We start from the raw sequence: 23929 nt of genomic DNA, 5'->3' as shown, positions 1-23929 counted from the left end.
GTCTTTTTTTTTTCAGAATTAGGCTGCATCTGTAATAATACAGTAAACAAATTAGTAAGAATTACAGCACATTGTGGTTGGTGTGAAGTCTTGATTACTTAGTGATTGCTATAACATCATGGCCTGATTCCTCTGATACCACAACAAATGGGCAATGATGATTTTTTTAATGACTAGTTAAAATAGTTGTATTTCACTTTGGGGAATTTTCACAGTACAGTTTATTCTTTCTAATCAATTTTATTTTAAGAGCAGTAAACCATTGTGTTGTAGAACATAAAGGAACCTCTTTCTATCAGTTCAATCAAAAGTGATGACACACAGGAGATGGCTATTGTAAAGTTGAAACGGATATTTCCTTAAAGATAGAATCACTAGTTTAAATATCAAGGTTACGGTTTAAATGCGTTTATGTGGAGTGTGCACCAAACGAGTTATTGTTATTACAACAGTATCATTTCTTTCATTTGGATTCATTTAAACAAACATTCAAACGTATAAAATCCTGTGATTTTGCCTTGCAGCTGAATTACTATCAGAGCTGCAGAATCGAGAATTCAGCATCATCGTGGTTATGTTGAGAAGTGGACGCTTAGTGGTTAAGGCATTGTTCTTTGGATCATAAGGTCATGAGTTCAAATACCAGACTCACCAAGCTCTGACTACTGGACCCATGAGGCTCTTAACCCTTTGCTGCTCATTTGTATGAATAAGAGAAGTAAAAGTTGCTCTGGATAGTAACATTTGCCATATAATGTAAATGTATATATTTACAATTAGTCTGTAATCAAATATTTGCAGCGTATACAGTCCTTTCTGTTTCGAAATTAGTTTATTAGAGGGACAGCGCGTGTAGGACGTTTTGGAGACAAGGTGAGGGAGGCGAGATTGAGATGGTTTGCAGAGGAGGGACATGGGGTATACCAGTAGGAGAATGCTGAGGATGGAGCTACCAGGAAGGAGGTAAAGAGGAAGACCAAGGAGGTGGTTTATAGATGTGGTAAAAGAAAACATGCAGGTAGTTGGGTTGAAAGAGGCAGATTTAGAGGACAGGGGGTATGGAAACAGATGATTCGCTGTGGCGGCCCCTAATGGGGAAAGCCGAAAATATAATAATAAGAAGCAGTCCTTTCTGTAATGATCTTTTTTATTATTGTTTGTCAATACTTTTACTTAATATTGTCCAACGTATGTAGATTACTCACACTATTCTGGCCTTTTGGTCAAGGCTAATGTGTAAAGCTATAGTGTGATTCCACAATATATATTTATTTAATAATCATAAATTGTCCACTAGGTGTAACAGCAGACAGCAGCACTGGCAAACGGTGCACTTTCCAGATGTAAAAGAAAACAGCAAATTGCTATTAAATAAGATTGTAAGGCTTAAAGTATGGGTTGTTTTTCCCCTATGTAATAACACTGTGTTGTATGTCCTAAATGATTAATTTTTCATAATACAGAGTATTTAATAGCTCGAAACACTAGTAAGTAATAAAACACTTGGGGGTTTGATTTAATTTAATTTTTTTTTCCATATTAATTTAATTTTGGGGCATGTGAGTGAGTGTGTGCTGTTACAAAAGCACACCCTTCCTCTGTGACTGTACACTGCATGTGTGTGTGTGTGTGTGTGTGTGTGTGTGTGTGTGTGTGTGTGTGTGTGTGTATGTGTGTGTGTGTGGCAGACAAATGGAAATGAGCTGCAAAAATACAGTTTGGAAAGAAAGACTTGAGAGACAGGTGTGTGTGTGTGTATGTGTGTGTTTAACAGTGAAGTTGCCTGTTCATAATGCTTTATAGTTTCTTCTACTTCTGTGTCTAATGTAGAGGGAAAAAAGTTCTCTACTAGTCGAACACATGAAATATTTTGTGTGCTGGAAGTGCTTGTTCTGTGATTGTTCGTGCCTAATGGGAGAGTTTGGCGGTTGCGCTGCCATTAGAGAAGGGGCCACGGCGCTCCCGCTGCTCAGGGGTTCGGCCAGGGGAGGGAGGAGAGGAGAGGCTTGAAAGCCGCTGCACGTCCATATTTGAAGCCATTTCCATGTTTCAGTTCTCTTGCGTTATTAAAAAGTAGAGGTGGGGTGGCGTTTGAAGTCAGGATGGGGCTGTACTTTTAGGCCCGGTCCCTCTGCAATCCTTTTTTCTGCCGCCGAGGCCGAGCAGCTAGCAGCCACCATTGATCTGCTGCTCCTGCCATGCCTGCCCTCCACCACACTCCGCAGGAGAGTCCGATTATGTCGCGCTGCGCATGCCTGCGTGTGCTGCCGTTTGTATTTATGGGTTACATTCATGTATGTGCATACGTGAAGGTCCGTGTGTGCTCTTGTGCCTTCGGGTTTTATACCGTTTCTCTTCTGTGTGTGTGTGTGTGTGTGTGTGTGTGTGTGTGTGTGTGTGTGTGTGTGTGTGTGTGTGTGTGTGAAGGTCAGCTCAGTTTCTCCTTCCCAGAGAACAGTCCCTGGGGCGATGCCAGAAGTTCCCAACAAAAGTTTTTTTAATTTCTGTTGGGCAGTCACAGTGGACAGCCATCCCCCTTTGGGCCAGCGGGAGAGCTCCCTGCGTGGGCTGGGGCCTTGCTGGCGGAGGGGGAGGGCCAGAATGGGATCTGGCAATGTTTGTACGGCCCGGTGGGGGTTTGGGTTCTGTGTGTGTGTGTGTGTGTGTGTGTGTGTGTGTGTGTGTGTGTGTGTGTGTGTGTGTGTGTGTGTGTGCGTGTGTGTGATAGAGACTAGTGCAAAGGCAACCCCAGGAGCCAATGGATTGGAGAAGTTTTCCACAGAGGCCCCGTCCTCGCCCTCTTTTGCCCCATGCTTTGGCGGATGTGGGCCGTAATTACTGGACCCCCTGGCCTCTCTCTTTTTCGCAGCCCCAGCCTTTGATCTGTTTCATGTTGAGCAAATTTTTTCCCCCTGCTCATTCTACCTTTGTCTCGTCCTCTGGTTCTTTTCTCAGCCGCTCCTTTCTTTCCTGGATGAACCCCACCAACACCACCTCTTCTTTGAACACAGACACTGTGCTTTTTTTTAATGCACAAAAAGACTGTACTTTTTTCCACCCCCTCTATTCTCATTTAGTATAAAAGTTTTGAAGAAGTTAGCTCCTTTTGTTGACAGACATGTTCAACTTTATACTGATTTATTTATTTTTTGGTCTTTTTTTTTCGTGCTATGGCCTTGACCTTGAAAAGTGGCTCGCTTCTTTATCGCCGCTCTGCCAACATGTGCGAGACTGAAGGGGAAGCGCACAAAGCTAATGGCCGGCCACTCCTCAGGTTGTGCTGTTATTTAAGATTGCTACGTGAGTTTCAAAAGTCCTTCTCGTTTGAACAGCAAAAGAAAGGACAGGGGGAAAGAAGCAGCGCTTGTGTGCGCTCGCGTAGCCAAGCGTCTCGGGGAGAGCCTAGGTGTTTGTGAGAAAATAATAACGCAATTATGAAAAAAGACCAAAGTGAGTAAGCGACCCCCACCTGTTGTCGGTGGCGCTGCGTGTTGTTTAGCGCGCGTCCTGCGGGGCATTGATCCGTAGCCTCCCGCATGTGTGGGGGATTGGGGCCGCTTTTTGTTTGCGAGGTAATGGCATTGTTAGCATAATGCTCTGTTGATTTGCTATTCACAGTGGTTTGATACAGCTATTCTTTTGGGCTAATTGCCACACCACATAGCGCTCGCCGCTGTCGAATGCTCACATCTGATGGCGCTATCAGGGCATGGATGTGATTAGCTTTTGTTAACAGCGACCTGGTGGCATTTTGTGGCTGAAAAAAATAAAAAATAAAAATACTGATTTAAAAGAAATCCATGTCTGTGACCCTATTCAGTTTTAAACCGTGGCGTGTCCAGTTTGTTAGAAGTGGGTATAGGATATATATATATATATATATATATATATATATATATATATATATATATATATATATATATATATATATATATCCTATACCTATATATTTTATCGCCTCTACAGTTTATTCTGGTGAGGTTTGAGAAAAAAAAAATCCACAATACTACAATGCTATATAAAATATAGCAGAATAAAAAAAACTATTAAAGATGTGATCTGATGTAAGAATTGGGAAGAGCATTGGGATGGTAAGGGTAGCAGCTGCCCAATGGCTGAATTGCAAGACTGGGAAGTGACTGAGTGACACACACACACACACACACACATACACACACACACACACACACACACACACACCCATACACTGTGCTTTATCAATAATAGTCATCAATAACAGACTTTTCCAATAGCAGAGTGAGATTGAGACAGGAACGAAAGAACAGTGTTGAGGTGAATCTCGTTCCATGTCCTTGAACCTCAGCTAGGCGCTGTGGTGTCCCCCTGGGGAGTGCACAGTTTAATACCCCAGTAATTATCCTTTCTTTTTGCAATCCTACCATCCAGGTGTCTCCTTCACCCCATACTGTGTGTATCTTGTGTATAGAGCACATATTCAGTATTTTGTCTTCTATGTGTGTATTTGTCTTTACTCTTGTGAATGTGTGATGTGTTTATGTGAATGTTAGTGTGTGTGTGTCTCTCTATCATGTATATGTGGTTAAGCTTGCCATCAGTGCTTGTGCATGTGTGTGTGTGTGTGTGTGTGTGTGTGTGTGTGTGTGTGTGTGTGTGTGTGTGTGTGTGTGTCACTAATGGCAGGTCCAGGTGTTCCTCACAGCTCTAGACTCCCATGAGATGGCAGGGGGCTCCCGGGGGTGGCAGTCCGAGCAGAAGCTTTATGCCTCTGTCTGCTGATGTCGGTCCTCTCCAGGGGCTCTATGGCTCCTTTGGGAAATGGTTGCAAGCCCCTAATTCTTACTTCTAACCTCCATTACCTCATACCTGCCTGATTTGTTTTTTAGACTGTCTGTGTGACTTGTGACTTACTTACACTGACAAGAGAACAAGAAAGAAAAAAGATGTAGTTCATCCAATCTTGCTGTAGGAGGCGTCCCAGATGGGACTTATCTCAGGCAGATCTGTAAATGCACTTTTAATTCAATATCTATAAATCACATCAGCATGCATGAGCATGTGTGTTTGCTTTAAGCATGGTTCACTTCACTCTTGTATGTTACTGTAAACTGTACCTGAGTCAGGATTTTAAAAGAAAGTGCTTTTCGAGAATTCGACATGGACTAAGCGTTTAAGTGAGTAAAATGAGATGCTACCTTTATATTAGTGATGGGAAGATCGAATCATTTTAGTGTCTTGGTCCTTTAAAGCTCGTTAATCAAAATGAACAAATCTTTTTTTGAGTCATTTAGTTCATTTCATTCCTTTAATATACTTCATAGCGTATATGGGAGTCACGTGACAAAAAGACGAAGGACAAGAGGACTCGTTAGATAAATATTTAATTGTTCTTACCTGTGTAATGCAGTGTATATTGGAGTCACGTGATAAAAGAACGAACGAATAAGACTAGAAGAATCGAAAGGTAAACTTCTCAATTCTGTTTCCTGTATGTAACCTATGGAGATTTTGTGTTTGCTCATGCGCGTCCAGTAAAAAAAGAATTAATCATTCTTCGAAGCTACTTATTCTTCCGAGTCACATTAAGGACTCATTTAAAATTTAACGAATCATTCTTGAACGACCCACCACTACTTTATATGTGGCAGCCTGAATCAACATGATCAACTTATTATAAATCAGCAGAGTTCATATTCGTGACAAGTCTTGTTGTGATTGCATTAGTATTCACCTCCAAAGTGCACGATGAGTCTTCAATATTACTAGGAAAGCACAAATTTGCAATTAAACTAGTGTTTATTTAAAATCTGTTGCCACTTCATAGTTATTTCTTCACATAGCCTTTTTACGGCGAGCTATAAAACACCGGTTGTAATTTCATTTAACATTTAACTAAATGGGCCATGTTATACAATTGACTGGCTATTAACGTGGTCTTTACAAGCCTTTGTGTTATAGCATCTTTGTGTGGAATCACACACACACACACACACACACACACACACACACACACACACACACACACACACACACACACACAAAACACTTGAGTCAGTATGACACATTCTCTATTAGCTTCCCCTGTAGTGTGGCAGCCTGCAGGCACACAGACTATTTTTAACAATGAGGTTTGGCTGATTGAGTTCAGAAAAATGAGAGATGGTCAGAGACAAGCGTGGCCGTCTAGCAAGCGAGCCAGGACACAGACCACACATGCACATGCACATACACACACTCCACGCCACACATACAGCAGTGGCTATTGGTAGTTGTCTCTGTTTTAACAAAAAAATTTTATACTGATTTTGCTACTTAACTAGTCCAGTTGTGCACCCACCCCCGGGTTTTATGCTGCTTTGTTTCTAATGGACATGTAATATTTTCAGGTAAGCTGTTGTTAGTCTTTTTGGTTCTTGTATATTTTTTTGCATCATTAAAGTGTTTTGGTTTTTATTTCGTTTTTGTAAATTCATGTGATCCTGAATTTTTCAAAGGTTGATTTAAAGGGAGCACTCCAGTATTGTTCCACCTAATGCACTATTACCACAGCAAAAAACATCCATATGTTTCTCAGTATGCAGAAAAGAAACAGAAAACATGCTGAACGGAAACACACTTGTAATAGACGTGTATGGGCAGGCTATTCAAATGTTTATGAGAGATTTATTGGACACATTTATAAGTGTAATCTGGTTGTTTTATAATAAATTTACAAACTTCAGAGAGTACACTAGCATTTCAGAAGGGAAGAAGTTGCAGTTATGAGTTAAAAACCAAGTGTTTCAGAGTGCACCTGATGCTATTAATGGCTATATCCAGTTCATAAGATAACAGTCTGATTAGGTGGTTCTACTAGGAGCACAGCCTCTGAAACCTTTTCCATACTATTTATGGATCTATATGAAACATTGTTTAACAATTTCAAAGTCTTTGAGAAGATATTCTTTCATTTTTTTGAACAAACCTCACATGCAGTAATCATATGAGTAGATTACATATGAACAGTAATATTTGTGATGTTAATTAAATGATGTACTACATGCACAAAAGTTTCTGGACACCTGAACATTAGATTCACATGTGCTTTTTGAACATTCCCTTCCACATTTTGTCCCCATTTCAACTCAATTCAATTCAATTCAATTCAATTCAATAAATAAGTCCAGACAGAAAATGCAGAAATAAATTGATTATGAATATAAATGTTAGCATAATAATTTAGTTATATTTATCTCTATTGAACAAGCCAGGGGTGACACATTTTCTGTTACAATCTGGGAAGATTTTACAGTCGAGATTGTGTAGAGATTTGTGCACAATCAGCTACAAGGGTGTTAGTAAAAATCAGGTACTGATGTACCAAACAACGGTGTTCAATAGGTAGGAGGTCAGAGGTCTATAGCAGGCCACTCAAGATCTTCTACTCAAATTTACTTCAACAATATCTTATTTTTTGCACGGGTGCATTGTCGTGCTGGCACATGTGTGGGTCTTCTAAATTTGAGTATATCTATGATTCTATGTCCAAAGACATCCTATACAATTGTGCGCATCCAAAAAGTTTGGGGAACGAGCCGCATATGGATGAGAAAGTCTGGTGTCCGATAATTTGTCCATATAATGTATCTGCCAGTTTGCATATCAAAGTGTTTTTATGTTACCCAACCCATATCTGACATTTGTGATTTGGTGTGAATGCTATGGTTACAGTAGTAGCTTTGCATTTCGTTGTTTATGTGTGTGCTAGGAGCAGGCATGTAGGGAGTTTTAATAGAGGGAGCAGGTGAGCCTTAACCTGATGCTTTACAGCTTCTTTTTGATCAAAGAGAGCCAAGTGTCAGATCAGATTGTGTGATCTCGGCCAAGAGTCTTTGCTCCAGAGCAAGCGCACATCAGAGAGACTAGTGTACATTACTCCGAGACTGCACTAAGACATGTTCTGTGCTGCATTTTCGCTCATTTCAGGGACATGCTCTCAGGCTAAGAGAGGTGAGGGTGGGGGTAAGTGAGGTTGCTCTTGCCCTGATTTCCTGCAAAGCTGGTACACAGCTGTTTCCCATTGACTCCGAGAGAAAACTCGCACAGACACTCGCATGAGAGCTAGAGAGACAGAGGCTCTCCATGAGAGAGATTCATCAAAGGAATATAAGATAAGGGCAAACAAAAGACGGTGGACAGTTTGTGTCAAAAGGATGGAGGGAGGGGGGGAAACAAGAGAGATGGAGTACAGAAAAATGGGAAACAGCATGATGGAGTGAGTGAAGGAGATGCTGAGATGCTGAGAAAGATGTGCAGTAGAAAGCGGGAGCAGATGCCAGATGTCTTGGCCTGCTGACGCCGGAGCAGCGGAGAGACTTGTTTTGGTACACTTCACATGTAATTAATGTGCAGCTGTTTAACGGTGCAGGCTCCCGCCGCTAACACACACCGTGCTGCATTGGAGTCAAACGCCTCTTAACCACTGCCAGTGCCCCTGTCGTCACGCAACCTCACCTACTCTCTTCTCTGTCCTTTAGACAGTCGCTGTTAACTTGTTCTACATCTGTATATCACTAATGCTGCTTTCATGGGAGAGAATCAGGTCTTCAGGGACGTGCAGGCATTCTATATAAAAAGTTTTTTGTGCATATGAGAAATCAACTTCCTGCTAATGTATAGATTCAAACCTATTTAAGATGTACTGATTCTCAGTACAGGGATGCTCCTGGTTTAGTCCTGTTTCCTAGTTGCGAATTTGTAATGTGTAGTTCTGTGCATTTAGTCCAGAGTCAAAAAGCTTTTATTGTCTTCAACCATGTATAGCCGACGCAGTACACAGTGAAAGGAAACAACAATGCTCCAGAAACCTGTTGCTACATAGAACTACAAAGATTGAAGTGCCTTGCTCATGCTAATGTTAATTTTTGTATTCTTTCTAAAAAATGTGCTTAGGACAGTAAAGAAAAATGTGAGAGAGTGTTTAGCAACAAACACAGTAGAAAGAAAAAAAAATGGCCTACTACTGAATAAGTAAAGATATAATAAATTCTGAGACTTTAATATTAAATTTAAAATTGTGAAATGTTAAATTTTAAAATTTCCAACATGAGGAAATGTTTCTACTCACATATTTCCAATGGCACTTAAATGCAGCATGTGTCCTCATGCAGCAATTACTAATCAGGAAACGGTACTAAGGGACTCAGCGTCATCCCATACTGTGTCCTCATTCTGACTGCACCCAGCTGGGAGGGGGTCTGTAAAGGGGAGCTGGGGGGTTGTGGGGCCGAATTTATGTTGGCCCTATGTCTCCAGCTTCAGGCCTCCAGCCCCCTGCCCTTCACCTTCTGCCCTGGGAATGAAGCCGGCTGCCTGGACACTTTTGGGCGCCAACTGCTCCATATGGGCTGTGGGCAGCGTGTGTGCGTGTGTGTGTGTGTGTGCGTGTGTGCGTGTGTGTGTGTGTGTGTGTGCGTGTGTTTGTGTCCTCCAGGACTCAGGCCCCTGACAGACTGTCTGTTCTGTGTGGGTCAGAGAGTGTGTCTGTAGCTGAATATCCTCCTTAGTTCTAAACCTTAACTGATTTCCTGTAAATTTGTATGTTTTCACTTTGGGTCCTCTGGGAAAAGCTGAGTCCACTGGACCTCCTGACTGGAGAGTGAGTCAGCTTCATCATGCAGGGATCATCACTGGACAGTAGTGTGTGTATTAGCGCTGCTCCACCGAACAGCACGGCTCAGCACAGCTCGGCAACAGATTAGAAGCCAGGGTTATCCGTATCCCGAACGAGTATGTGTCCTTCATCACATAATTATACCTGTTAAACTAGCAGGAGTTTCGCTGTAGATTATCGCATGGTAATTTGATATTACTTGAAATTAAAAGAAGTATTGAAATATTGTGAATAAAACTAGCAGTCTTTATTGGATACATTTTTCTCAAGTGAACTGCTAACACAAGGCTAGGTTGCTTTTATGAATGCAGCTAAACATAGGTTTACCATACTTTACAATTTAGTGAACATTCAGCCCAAGCATACAACTAAGCATTATAATACTTAACAAAAATGCAGAGATTGATAAAAAAAATCCGAAAGCTCTAGATCTTCCTCAGCTCGTGTTAAAACACAAGTTTGTAAGTGCAAAAGGTTACGCATTTAGCCTTGTTATGTTCTATGTAGGGCACAGAGAGGAAGAATGTGAAGCCATTTGAGATTTGCCTAGAAACTGGAGAATGGCAAATCCAACTGTGACATGGTTAAACAATTTCAGCCAGAGACATTTCTAAATTTGATTCCGCTCAAATGTGTTCAGTGATATGTGATATAGCGAGCTTAACTCATATATACCCTATCAGAAGCATAACCAAAATCAGCATGGGTAGTTGAGTACAGCATGGCCTGCATGACAGTGGAAATGGCAGCAATGTGGAAGATTATAGGTAATTTGCAGAGCTTTAAGAAATGCACTATATATATATATATATATATATATATATATATATATATATATATATATATATATATATATATATATATATACAGTGAGGAAAATAAGTATTTGAACACCCTGCTATTTTGCAAGTTCTCCCACTTAGAAATCATAGAGGGGTCTGAAATTGTCATCGTAGGTGCATGTCCACTGTGAGAGACATAATCTAAAAAAAAAAATCCAGAAATCACAATGTATGATTTTTTAACTATTTATTTGTATGATACAGCTGCAAATAAGTATTTGAACACCTGAGAAAGTCAATGTTAATATTTGGTACAGGAGCCTTTGTTTGCAATTACAGAGGTCAAACGTTTCCTGTAGTTTTTCACCAGGTCTGCACACACTGCAGGAGGGATTTTGGCCCACTCCTCCACACAGATCTTCTCTAGATCAGTCAGGTTTCTGGCCTGTCGCTGAGAAACACAGAGTTTGAGCTCCCTCCAAAGATTCTCTATTGGGTTTAGGTCCGGAGACTGACTAGGCCACGCCAAAACCTTGATATGCTTCTTACAGAGCCACTCCTTGGTTATCCTGGCTGTGTGCTTCGGGTCATTGTCATGTTGGAAGACCCAGCCTCGACCCATCTTCAATGCTCTAACTGAGGAAAGAAGGTTGTTCCCCAAAATCTCGCAATACATGGCCCCCGTCATCCTCTCCTTAATACAGTGCAGTCCCCCTGTCCCATGTGCAGAATAACACCCCCAAAGCATGATGCTACCATCCCCATGCTTCACAGTAGGGATGGTGTTCTTGGGATGGTACTCATCATTCTTCTTCCTCCAAACACGTTTGGTGGAATTATGACCCAAAAGTTCTATTTTGGTCTCATCTGACCACATGACTTTCTCCCATGACTCCTCTGGATCATCCAAATGGTCATTGGCAAACTTAAGATGTGCCTGGACATGTGCTGGTTTAAGCAGGGGAACCTTCCGTGCCATGCATTTCAAACCATGACATCTTAGTGTATTACCAACAGTAACCTTGGAAACGGTGGTCCCAGCTCTTTTCAGGTCATTGACCAGCTCCTCCCGTGTAGTTCTGGGCTGATTTATCACCTACCTTAGGATCATTGAGACCCCACGAGGTGAGATCTTGCATGGAGCCCCAGTCCGAGGGAGATTGACAGTCATGTTTAGCTTCTTCCATTTTCTAATGATTGCTCCAACAGTGGACCTTTTTTCACCAAGCTGCTTGGCAATTTCCCCGTAGCCCTTTCCAGCCTTGTGGAGGTGTACAATTTTGTCTCTAGTGTCTTTGTACAGCTCTTTGGTCTTGGCCATGTTAGTAGTTGGATTCTTACTGATTGTATGGGGTGGACAGGTGTCTTTATGCAGCTAACAACCTCAAACAGGTGCATCTAATTTAGGATAATAAATGTAGTGGAGGTGGACATTTTAAAGGCAGACTAACAGGTCTTTGAGGGTCAGAATTCTAGCTGATAGACAGGTGTTCAAATACTTATTTGCAGCTGTATCATACAAATAAATAGTTTAAAAATCATATATTGTGATTTCTGGATTTTTTTTTTTAGATTATGTCTCTCACAGTGGACATGCACCTACAATGACAATTTCAGACCCCTCCATGATTTCTAAGTGGGAGAACTTGCAAAATACCAGGGTGTTCAAATACTTATTTTCCTCACTGTATATATATATATATATATATATATATAGTGTGTGTGAGTGTGCCGATTGCAGACTGTCTCCATTGAGAAGCGAAGGGGCACAGAACAGCATGATTGTGTCAGCATGGTGTTACAAGGGGACTAAAAGACTAAAGGAATATGTAGAACAGCACGGAGGAACTAAAATAGAGTGCATGAGTTTTTAAGTATATGTGTGTGTGTGTGTGTGTGTGTGTGTGTGTGTGTGTGTGTGTGTGTGTGTGTGTGTGTGTGTGTGTGTGTTTTTCCAGTTTTCCAGTATTTTCGTTTTTCAGTATACGAGAACAGGTGTTTGGTCTCAGAGAACGCTCTCAAAGGACTGTTGACCATGCGGCCAGCTCCTGTGTGATGCGCCCTCCTGACTCTCTCTCTGGGTCTCTTTCCTTTTTCTTTTTCACAGTGTCTCTCTGACTTTCAGACCAGTTTTGTCCTCTGTCATGTTTGTTTGTGACTGTTCTTTTGCCTAGAGAGAAAGGGAGCACGATAGAAAGCAAGGAAAGAAGGAGTGAAAGAGTGAAATCTGCCTAAGGAGAAAGTTGAGAGACAGTCAGTATATAGTGGTGTGGTAACAATCCAATGGAGTAGCAGAGGTTAAAAGATAAAGCACCTATTGGGCTGAGAGAAAAATGAGAGAGAGGGAGAGAGAAAAGAGCCTCTTGAAAGTTGCTTTCCCCTGGCCGTTGCTCCAGGCTTGTCTGACTGGCATGCTGGGAGACCATGTGGGAGCTTGGGGTGGAAGTTGTTTTTCTGCCCCCTACAGTGCAGCTCTCCAGCCTGGGGCAGTGGGCAGAGGGCCAGGGGGAAGGGGGCTAAGAGCCGAGCAGAGGCCTGCTGGGAAAGGTGGAGGTCTGGGCAGGGGGCCAGGCTCAAAGGTGGGGGTGAGGAGGGGCACTAAGGAATGTGACTAGGTGAAAGGAAGTAAATGAAGAGATGCAGATATTGAGTTTCCTGTTCAAATAAAAGCCTGTGGTGTCTTTGGTGCACATAGTTGCATGGTACAAATATGTTTAAATATATTTTAATGTTGTCTTGTCTGTGGCCAGCAAATTTAATCTGCTCATTTAAATATCATTGGGTTCTTTAATGGCTTTGGTTTTAAATAGCATTATATTATTATAAGTATATTAGTAATAATACACTTGTTGTACACAGAATTTGTAAAGGAGATGTGTGGAGGAGGCTGCTTTTCTCTTAATTGAATACAAATCATAATGAACAGACCAACCAGTCTGGTATGATGCAGTACGGGTTCTGCAGGCTGGTTCTTATGTCGGGTGAAACAGAGGGGATCGCTGCATTACTTTTAATTAGGGATGCACCGAAATGAAAATTCTTGGCCGAAACCGAAAACCAAAAAAGAGGCAAGCAAGGCTGAAAACCGAAAACTGAAACACAGAAAGAAATTATGCCAATTATTATTACCATTGCATTTATGGCTATAACTGTGTACTAAACTTACTAAAATCAAGGCATTTCAATTGCATAAATTAATATTAAAGTTTCAAAGAATAAATCAATTACAAATTATGAAAATATTTATTTATAGCACATTGCAACAATGCACAGGATAAAATAAATTAAAATTCAAACTTAAATGGCTAACTTAAATGCACTCATGTGTACATTAAATAATAATGTACAGACCCTCTGGCCTGCTGAAAGGTTGTAAAATTGAATATGTTCTTTCATAAAAACAAAGTGCATTCAGAACAAGTGCAATTGCTTAAAGATACAACACTATCACTGGGAAACTTCCTGCCTTTTCAAAAACGGAGTGCGCATGCTCGGAGGGGTTTTGCTTTTCTGTGCCGCGTTCCTCTCATATTCAGCATAGCGATCGGGATGTTTGGATTCCAGGTGATAAATTAAACCCGACGTGGAGAAAGTCTTTGCAGACGAAATTTCGTCATTACATGTTTTGCAAATCGCTATCCGTGGGTCTTTCTCAGATATGCTGACATACGTCCACACCGCAGACATGTTGTTTTAGACATGCACGTGCAGGCCGCGGTTTCTGTTTGCGTCATCACAACAAACGTTTCGGCCGTGTTTTTTCGGTGATCAAAGTCTTTCGGCCGAAAACCGAAAATGCACCTTTGGGCCATTTTCGGACGAAAATTTTCGGTGGCCGAATATTCGGTGCATCCCTACTTTTAATTTCTTGATCTTTCTCACTTTCTTGCACATTTCCTTCTTCCTTGCTTCTGATATTGAAGACAAAACAGACATCAGACTGGGCACATCTTAATTATAGCTTTTTCACCATGTTTCCAGCTCCGCATGCCAGCACATCGGCCGGCCCATTAGCTAGTCCCACGTGGTCATCTCTGGCCTGGGCTGATGGCGGCATGGGGGTGTGCGCAAGGAGGGGGCGGTGCTCTCAAAACCTCCATTATTGGACAGCCACCAATCAGGTGCTGCTGGTGGCTTCTTCTGTTATCATGTCCCCCAATTACTGGCTCCGGCTCAAAGCAGGGTGGCGATCCTACCTCTGGACATCAGAGTGTGCATCTGCTAGCCGTGTGTCCCTCCCAGCCTTTTTTTTATTTGCTCCACCCTTTTGTCCTACACCCCTTCTCTTCACCTGGGACAAGCCAGTCAGGCGAATACCAGCACCACTGGAAATGACACCAAGCCAGCTAGATTATTCAGTAATGAGTAACAACATGAAAGACTGTTTGCAGACAGCTAGATGGAACAAAAGACAAGGACTGACAGAGAGAGAGAGACAGAGGGAGGGAAAAGAAAGAAACAGAGAATGAGAGACAGAGACCTTAAAGGCTGCGAAAAGGAAGGGAATTGAGAGAGGGAGCGGTGGAGGAGATTGAGGTTTAGGTCTTTTTCTTGGCTTTGGCTGTTTCGCTCCCCTTGCACTTTCTGTTTCTTTTCGAATTCAACTTTTTATTGAAATTTCTTACCCTGTTTAGTGCTCCTGCCAAGTCCCCCAGCGGATGGATGACAAAAGCCCTCTAAAAGCCATGTGATCTTCCATTTTCCGACAGCCACACTTCTGAGGATTAAGGCTATTTAATGACTATAATCTCCCTCTTTCTCAAAAGTGATTTTTCACATTCTCCCGCAGTCAGAGGGATTGCATTAGCATTAATAGATTTATAATTCACCAGAATGACCACATGTGCCAGGAGTCTGTTCCCCCGTCCTCCTCATTCTCTATTATTCCTTCCTCGTCTTGTTTCTTTTGCTCTTTTGCTTTCTTTTCTCTAGCTCTGTGCTTGAGCAAGTGTTCCTTTGTATCTCCTGCCCCATGGTAACGTGTATCTGTGACACAGCAGGAAGGCTTACCTGCCAGTCAGTTATGAACCCCCTCCTTCCCCCTCCACTTGCTTTCCTTCACTTCCACAGTGTCCAGATCAGAGACTGTTCTGTCAGGGGCCACAGGCTTATTGTGTAGCTAAAGAATTCACCACAGTTAAGTCCCTTATGGGCTTTTATTCTGTTTTTTTTTTATTGGGGTGCCAAGGCACTCTCTCTCCTATGTCACTGTGGTTTTAGGTTGTTTTGGGATGGCTCTCAAATTGACATGGACACCAAAGCTTATGGGGCAGGGGACCATAGTGACTGAAGAAGAAGGCACAAGGGGGTGCCTACAGTGTAATCTGAGAGCATGACAAAAGCTATAAGAGAAGCGCTGGAGCACAAGTCAAAAATCTATGCTGCAGCTTTTTTCTTTTTATTTTACTTTTCTATCACTTGTATATTCCAGATTTCATAAACGATTTTTGCATTCTTTTTCTTTTCTACCTGCCCTTTGTTATTATATAGTATATTGATTTTTATAATGGCGAATGTCTCATAGCTGTAGTCTGTCACAAATATCTCCATTTCTTAAATTTATAATTCATGAGTTTACAAATTTTCACACTTAAATCCCCATGGAAATATATTTGTTCTGCACAGCACCTACATTTTAAAAGTGGATCAATTCATCACACGAATTTATTTTCCACAAATTCTGCTGCGCTAACCTTTGTGTGTATGGGGAGAGACAGAGGAAGTGAAATCCTTCTATTGCCATATGGAGTTACAATTATTCGCAGTTTGTACAATACAAGCTGATGAGCAGCACATTTCTTTGTATAGTTTTGCTTATTTTCATTTCAAAGCTTGGGCAAAACTTGCAACATTGTTTTAGCGGTCTTTGGGGTATTAGTGAACTCACGGGGGTGGGAATGGAATGAGGTTTTGCCGTTTTTTTCAGTGAGGAGACATGCAAATATTTAATTACAGACACTTTCAAAATAACAACCCACATGTTTGCAAATTTTTTTGCTTTGGCATTGACAAAAAAAAATTATAGTTCTTAACACACTTCAAAAACAGTATTATACTGTATACTGTAAATACTGTATTAGGTATGTTATCCTTTATGCTCAGGCATGATATATATTTCATTAAAACTACTAGTTTACGATTTGATAAATATGAACTTCAATGTTTTGGAAAAGATCTACTGTAGGATATTTTGTACCTTGCTCTGTTAAAAAAACAGCAAATATTTCATTATTTCATATGTGTTCATTTTATTCTGTCTTTCAGCAGACATGCTACATAATTAATGTGGATACTCACATGCTCTTAAGTGTTGTTGATGGAATAAGACTTGTGACAGTGAATGAATATTAAATATGTCGAACTCAACCACTACACATTACTGCCATTTTTGACGCTGTCCCAGCGTGTATGGCTGTGTCCAGAGCTTAAATGCAACGCCAGCTCATCTCTGAATTGTGAAATGCCAGAGGTTTTTAGCAGCACATTAAGAGTGCACATTTTGAGAGCATGAGAAACAAACAGGCAGTGATTAAAAGTTCTGTGTCTTTGCCACAGTAGGACTCTGCACAAGCATCATCCCTGCTCACTAAAGTCATGAGCTCTGTCCTTCGCTTTTCCTTTAAAGGTTGCTCGTTAAAATGCTAATAGACATTGTTCTCTTTAAATTTCACAAAAGTATGCGGAATATGTGCTTTGTAAGCATTCAAACAACATAATTTAACTGCAGAATGATGCATATGCTGGTCATCAAGGCCCTTAACCAGCAACTGCTCAGTTGTATAAAATGGGGTAAATGTTCCAATGTTTTTTTGTACCGTTTAAAATTCTGTGTGAGAAGGTTTAGCCCAACACAAATTGAAAGCTGAATCAGACAAGCTTTTTGCAAATGGAGTATAAGAAAATACGAAATAGATTTCTTACCTTATTTCCCTATACCACAGGGATTTGATTTATTTACGTATTTACTCCTGTATAGATAGTGTTTTTATTTTTTCTCATAATTTTTATTCTGTGTTTTGCATTGCAGATGGTGATGATGACCCAGGGCTCTCCTGGGTGGCGTCCTCTCCCTCCAGCAAAGACGTGGCATCACCATCACAGATGCTAGGGGATGGCTGCTGTGATCTGGGCATGGGGGAGGAGGAAGGAGGCTCTGGCCTTCCTTATCCCTGCCAGTTCTGCGATAAGTCCTTCAGTCGTCTCAGCTACCTGAAGCGTCACGAACAGATTCACAGTGACAAGCTGCCCTTTAAGTGCACCTTCTGCAGTCGGCTGTTCAAACACAAGCGCAGCCGTGACCGTCATGTCAAACTGCACACCGGTGACAAGAAGTACAGCTGCCAGGAGTGTGAGGCTGCCTTCTCGCGTAGTGATCACCTTAAGATCCATCTGAAGACACATAGTTCCAGCAAACCCTTTAAATGCAGCATTTGTAAACGTGGCTTCTCCTCCACGTCTTCACTTCAGAGCCACATGCAGGCTCATAGAAAAAACAAAGAGCACATGGCAAAAAAAGACCAGGTTAAGCGTGATGGGTCCACAGGTGATGCGGCTGACCAAGACCAGGACTTATACATGTGTGATTACTGTGAGGAGACTTTCAACCAAACCGATGAATTGGAGAAGCATGTACTGACTCGCCACCCACAGCTTTCAGACCGTGCTGAACTCCAGTGCATCCATTGTCCAGAGATTTTTAGTGATGAAGGCACCTTGCTCACACACATTGATCGAACACACGCCAACAAGAAACATAAGTGCCCCATGTGCGCAGAACAATTTACATCTGTAGAAGATGTCTACTGCCACCTGGACAGCCACCGGCAGCCTGACTCCAGCAACCACAGTGCCAGTCCTGATCCGGTTCTGGGCAGTGTAGCATCAATGAGCAGTGCCACTCCTGACTCCAGTGCCTCACTTGAAAGAGGATCAACTCCAGATTCAACCCATAAACCTGCACAGGGCAGACGCAAATTAGTTCCTTCTTCTGACCATGATGAGGGAGGCTGGTCAGGAAAGGTGACATATAGTTGCCCTTATTGCTCAAAGAGAGATTTCAACAGTTTGGCTGTTCTAGAGATTCACTTGAAGACTATTCATGCAGATAAACCTCAACAAAGCCACACCTGTCAACTGTGTTTGGACACCCTGCCAACTCTGTACAATCTGAACGAGCATGTACGGAAAGCACATCGATCCAGTGGAGGCTCTACATCCAACTTTCCCCTTCTACAATTCAGTAATGTTTCTGCCTTTCACTGTAACTACTGCCCAGACATGTTCGCAGATATCAACAGCCTGCAAGAGCACATACGTGTTTCTCACTGCTTGCCTAGTGGTGTGGTCGCTGGCTCTACCACTCTGGAGGGCAACCATGCCTTTTTCTGTAACCAGTGCTCCATGGGGTTCCTTACAGAATCATCCCTTACTGAACACATCCAGCAAACCCATTGCAACAATGCCAGTGGTGTGACCAAGATGGAGTCCCCTGTACTGCAGCCTTCTCAGTCCTTTATGGAAGTGTATTCCTGCCCCTATTGCACCAATTCTCCCATATTTGGCTCCCTACTCAAGCTCACCAAACACATTAAGGAAAACCACAAAAACATCCCACTGGCCAACAACAAGCGCAAAGTCAAAGTCGCAGACCTAAGTCCTGCGTCTTCTGATGTGGAAATTTCTTCCCCAAAACGCCACAGGATGGCTGGTGAATCTGCTCCTGTAGGTGCTAACGGGGACTACCCCTGCAACCAGTGTGACCTTCGCTTTACTAGCTTTGAAAGCTTCCAGGCCCACCTTAAGTCTCACCTGGAACTATTGCTGAGGAGACAGTCCTGTCCTCAGTGCAACAAAGAGGACTTTGACTCTCAGGAGTCCCTGCTGCAGCACTTGACCATACACTACACTACCACCTCCACACAGTATGTCTGTGAGAGCTGTGACAAACAGTTCTCTTCTGTTGATGATTTGCAAAAGCACTTGTTGGACATGCACACATTTGTGCTCTACCACTGCACATTATGTCAAGAAGTATTCGACTCCAAGGTTTCCATCCAAGTCCACTTGGCTGTGAAGCACAGCAATGAGAAGAAAATGTATCGCTGCACGGCATGTGCATGGGACTTCCGTAAGGAGAGTGATCTGCAGATGCATGTCAAGCACAGTCACCTAAGTCAACCCACTGGGCCAGGTGTTGCCAGCAAAGCTCGCAAGTGTATATTCTGTGGGGAGAGTTTTGGTACAGAGGTTGAGCTCCAGTGCCACATCACCACCCATAGTAAAAAGTTTAACTGCCGCATCTGTGGGAAGGCCTTCCATGCTATTGTTCTGTTGGAGAGGCATCTCAGAGAGAAGCACTGCATGTTTGATGGAGGAAACGGCAATGGAAATGGAGGAAGTCAGAATGGAACTCCAAACGGGGTGAGTCAAAGCTCTAAGCGTGGAGGGGGAGGCTCAACTGCAGCCACAGAACAGGCTGACTTGCAAAACATGCTCCTAAAGGGAGGGTCTCAAGAAACTGCGAACAGCCATGAAGCCAGTGGAGGAGAGGAAGAATTAGATGCCTCAGAGCCAATGTATGCTTGTGACATCTGTGGGGCAGCATACACTATGGAGTCCCTACTCCAAAACCACCGACTGCGTGATCACAATATAAGGCCCGGTGAGGATGATGCAGGATCCCGCAAAAAGAAGGCTGACTTCATCAAGGGTAATCACAAGTGTAATGTCTGCTCAAGAACCTTCTTTTCTGAGAATGGCTTGAGAGAACATGCCCAAACTCACCGTGGGCCAGCCAAGCACTACATGTGCCCTATCTGTGGAGAACGCTTCCCCTCTCTTCTCACACTCACAGAGCACAAAGTCACCCACAGCAAGAGCTTGGACACAGGGACCTGCCGCATCTGCAAGATGCCCCTCCAAAGTGAGGAGGATTTCATTGAACACTGCCAGATGCATCCTGACCTGAGGAACTCCCTCACAGGTTTCCGCTGTGTGGTCTGCATGCAAACTGTCACTTCCACTTTGGAGCTGAAGATTCATGGCACATTCCACATGCAGAAGCTCTCCTCGTCAGGTGGCAGTGGTGGGGGAGGAGGTTCAGCCTCATCATCACCCAATGGCCAGCTGCAGGTGCACAAGTTATATAAGTGTGCCCTTTGTCTGAAAGAGTTTAAGAACAAGCAGGAGCTGGTCAAGCTGGATGTCAACGGCCTACCTTTTGGGCTGTGTGCTAGCTGCATGAACCGAGGCACCAATGGTCAGTCACCCAGTGGTGTTATAACCCCTCAAGAGCCAGCAGAGAAAGGTGTTTCTGGACTACGCTGTCCTGAGTGTGCTGTGAAGTTTGAGACCTTGGAGGATCTGGAAAGCCATGTTCAGGTAGACCATCCTGAGATGAGCCCAGAGACCAGTGCAGCTAAAAAAGCAACAGAGGCTTCACCCATTCCTAAAGTAAGTGTTAGCTGTAATTATAGCAAACTTTCAAGAGTACAATTACTTTTTCTTTTCAGCTGTCAAAAAATATTAAATCTTTGATATTGGCAAATCAGTTTTGCAGCAAGCATTTGGTAGTAATCCTGACTGGAAGGTACTGTGGGAAAAAAAACTGTATAAAAGTTGAATTCTGATTCATTCTGATAGCATTCTAACTTCTGCTATTCTGTGTGTTGTCTTGCAGAAGAAAACATATCAATGCATCAAATGCCAAATGACCTTTGAAACAGAACGTGAGATCCAGATCCATGTGGCCAATCACATGATTGGTGAGTGAACACCTTTGTTTTGTCTGTAGGTGTGTGTGCGTGTGTGTGTGTGTGTGTGTGTGTGTGTGTGTGTGTGTGTGTGTGTGTGTGTATGAATGAGTGTGAGTGTGAGTGTGAATGGGCATGCTTTGTTGTGAGTTTGTGACTGTCCGCCAGGTTCTCCTCCTTCTCTCCTGTCGTAGCCCTGCCTAGCCTTCTCACTCCCTGCACACAGGTGAAATGAACAGCTCTATTTCTGGATCGCAGATGTCGCTCTCGACAGCTGTTTCATTGTTTAACACTTGAGTACGCAGCTGAAGCTGTGGCTGCAGGTCTGATTGCTGTGGTAACTCTTCACCAAACAGCCAAGCCTGGGAATGCAGGTCTCACTCTTTCAGCAAAGACCAAACAATTAGGTCAGCTGTTGTGTTTCCTCTTTCATTTAATCTCAGATATGATCTGAAATAAATACAGACGTTGTGTTTTGTAGTTGCTTCTGGTTTAAAAAAAAAAAAAAAGCATGTGGACTACAAATACGCTTTATCTAATTGACTACATTGCGAATTGCAGTGCATTGAGATATCCTTATTTAAATTCAATTGTACTTGAGGAATATTATCAGATTTTATTTTAGTGATCATACTTTAGAATCCACATCTATCAGATTGTCTAGTACAGCTTGTTGGTATCCAAAGACAAGATTTAGTAGAATTAAACATGGTCAGTATTCAACAAAAGACGGTGACATTAAAGCCACAAATACTTTCTGCCTGTTCTAATTATGTTTTGCGAATGGTCCAGCTATGCCGATGAGACATCAAGGTGGTAATGTGCTGGGTCAGATTGTAGTTATTTTTACCAGGTGGATGACATTTTCAAAGCCATGGCCCAGAGTGTGACGGTTTAGCGATGCCATTTTCCTTAACATTTGCTTTCTTTCTTGTTTTTTTTATTCTTTAAGTAATAGTTGCTGCAGCAGCAGGCTGTACTGTAGACTAATGAGCACTGCCTTTGAGGAATTTATCAGCACAAATCATACAGCACACTGAGATTTAGTAACTTCTCAGTACTTGACAGTTTGTTCTAAATTAGACCTGTATATAGGACTGTTTAAGATGCCTATTTTCTCAGCTCAAAATCACAAAGTCCATACTCATAGTGTATTAATTAAGATCCAGCACTCTTTTTCAAAATTTAGACAGTCAAATATGTACTACATTTCAGTTCTGCAATCAACCTTCATTTTACCTTTCCCTTGATCATGGTAAAGAAAGAGGCCTATGTGTATAAGGGGCAAAAGAGTCACCTGCCTATCCACTACCATGAAGGGATTTTGGCTTAATTAACATCGTAATTGTAAGAAAAGCTGGAGAACTTAATTATGGAATCGGGGCAGATTATGTTTTATTTTTTATTTTTTTACCCCCTATAAAGATTGATGACGTCATAACGTAACAAAAGAGAGAGCTGTGTATTAACCTTTATCAGACATCGCATTAGCTGGCAGAAAATTGCAGCGGGATCACAGAGGAGCTCAATCCGCGGCACGCTCTTACTCCACCATTTTTCTTTTTGCCACAGATTACACAACAATCATTAAAAGGCTGCACTATCTGTCAGCTTTGATATATAACTTCTGAAGCTATAATATGGCTTTGATATTTTAGGCCCTCTTTTTCTCTTCAAAGTCCTTAACACAACTGTAGATGTATTTCCCTGCCATATATATATATATATATATATATATATATATATATATATATATATATATATATATATATATATATATATATATATATATATATATATATATATATAGGCTCTGTACATTTACCTTGTACAATGACAATAAAATTGTATCAAATCTGATTTATTATTAGGGGTGTAACGGTACACGTACTTGTACCGGAATTTTTTGGTACAGGGCTTTCGGTTCAGGACACGTGTACCAAATGCAATCCTTTTTACGTGCGAACATAGTAAAAATTCCCTCAGGAACGTATTAAGTGGCAGAGTGCAAGTTTATTTAGTCTCTGCCTTGCACTTTGAGCAATTTTTTTTATTATTATTATTTTACTTTATAACTATATAACTTTAAAACATACACAGCAATACACAGCAATATAAAAAAGAAACTATTGTTAGCGCAGTGTCACTGTGGCTAATCACTCTGTCCCAGAAATAAGATTTGTTTTGCGCATGCATCAAAACGCTAAAGAATTCATGGCACTAGCATTAGCCGCTAACAACTTCCTGGTTACTAGCTAACTAGCTATAGATTCTTTAATGTTTTTTTGTCCAGCTTTAAGAATTTCTATTAAAAAAAAAAAAACGTTAATTCCACATATTGAGGGAGTGAATGAATGATGGATGGAAGGAATGAAGTCATTTGTTAAAGTATGCTGAAATTAATTAATTACCCAAATGAGGATGGGTTCCCCTTTTAAGTCTGGTTTCTCTCAAGGTTTCTTCCTCATACCATCTAAGGGAGTTTTTTCTTGCCACAGTCACCCTAGGCTGCTCATCGGGGATAAATAGACATAATTCTCTTTCATGCTTAAGTTCTGTAAAGCTACTTTGAGACAATGTACATTGTGAAAAGCGCTATAGAAATAAACTTGAACTTGAAATAAGTAGAACAATTAAGTTAACTGTTTAATTAATTTTTTCCATTTATTTAATTTTTATTTAATTTATTTATTTGTGCCAATTTAATTGATTACTCAACTCTAAAATATAATAAAAAGTGTATTACATTTTCTATAAGATGTTAT

The 23929-nt window shown here is 41.6% G+C and overlaps 1 protein-coding gene across 4 annotated transcripts in view; it reads left to right on the top strand.

Moving 5' to 3' along the window:
• The window catches only part of znf423 (zinc finger protein 423), a 152056-nt gene that overhangs the window by 60162 nt on the left and 67965 nt on the right, over positions 1–23929 (top strand). For 2 of the 4 annotated variants that reach the window (XM_083552025.1, XM_083552024.1), the window contains exons 4-5: positions 17441–20865; positions 21092–21176. In XM_083552025.1, coding sequence (XP_083408151.1) covers positions 17441–20865; positions 21092–21176 — 3510 coding nt within the window. Of the gene's footprint in view, positions 1–6135; positions 6366–9587; positions 9748–17440; positions 20866–21091; positions 21177–23929 lie in introns of those variants that run through there. The other 2 variants (XM_083552026.1, XM_083552027.1) reach the window with 2 other exon arrangements.

Source organism: Silurus aristotelis, assembly GCF_946808225.1.
Source record: "Silurus aristotelis genome assembly, chromosome: 10".
In the NCBI taxonomy this organism is placed as follows: domain Eukaryota; kingdom Metazoa; phylum Chordata; class Actinopteri; order Siluriformes; family Siluridae; genus Silurus; species Silurus aristotelis.
The sequence above is the reverse complement of the archived record's forward strand: the minus strand, read 5'-3'. Positions and strand labels throughout refer to the sequence as shown.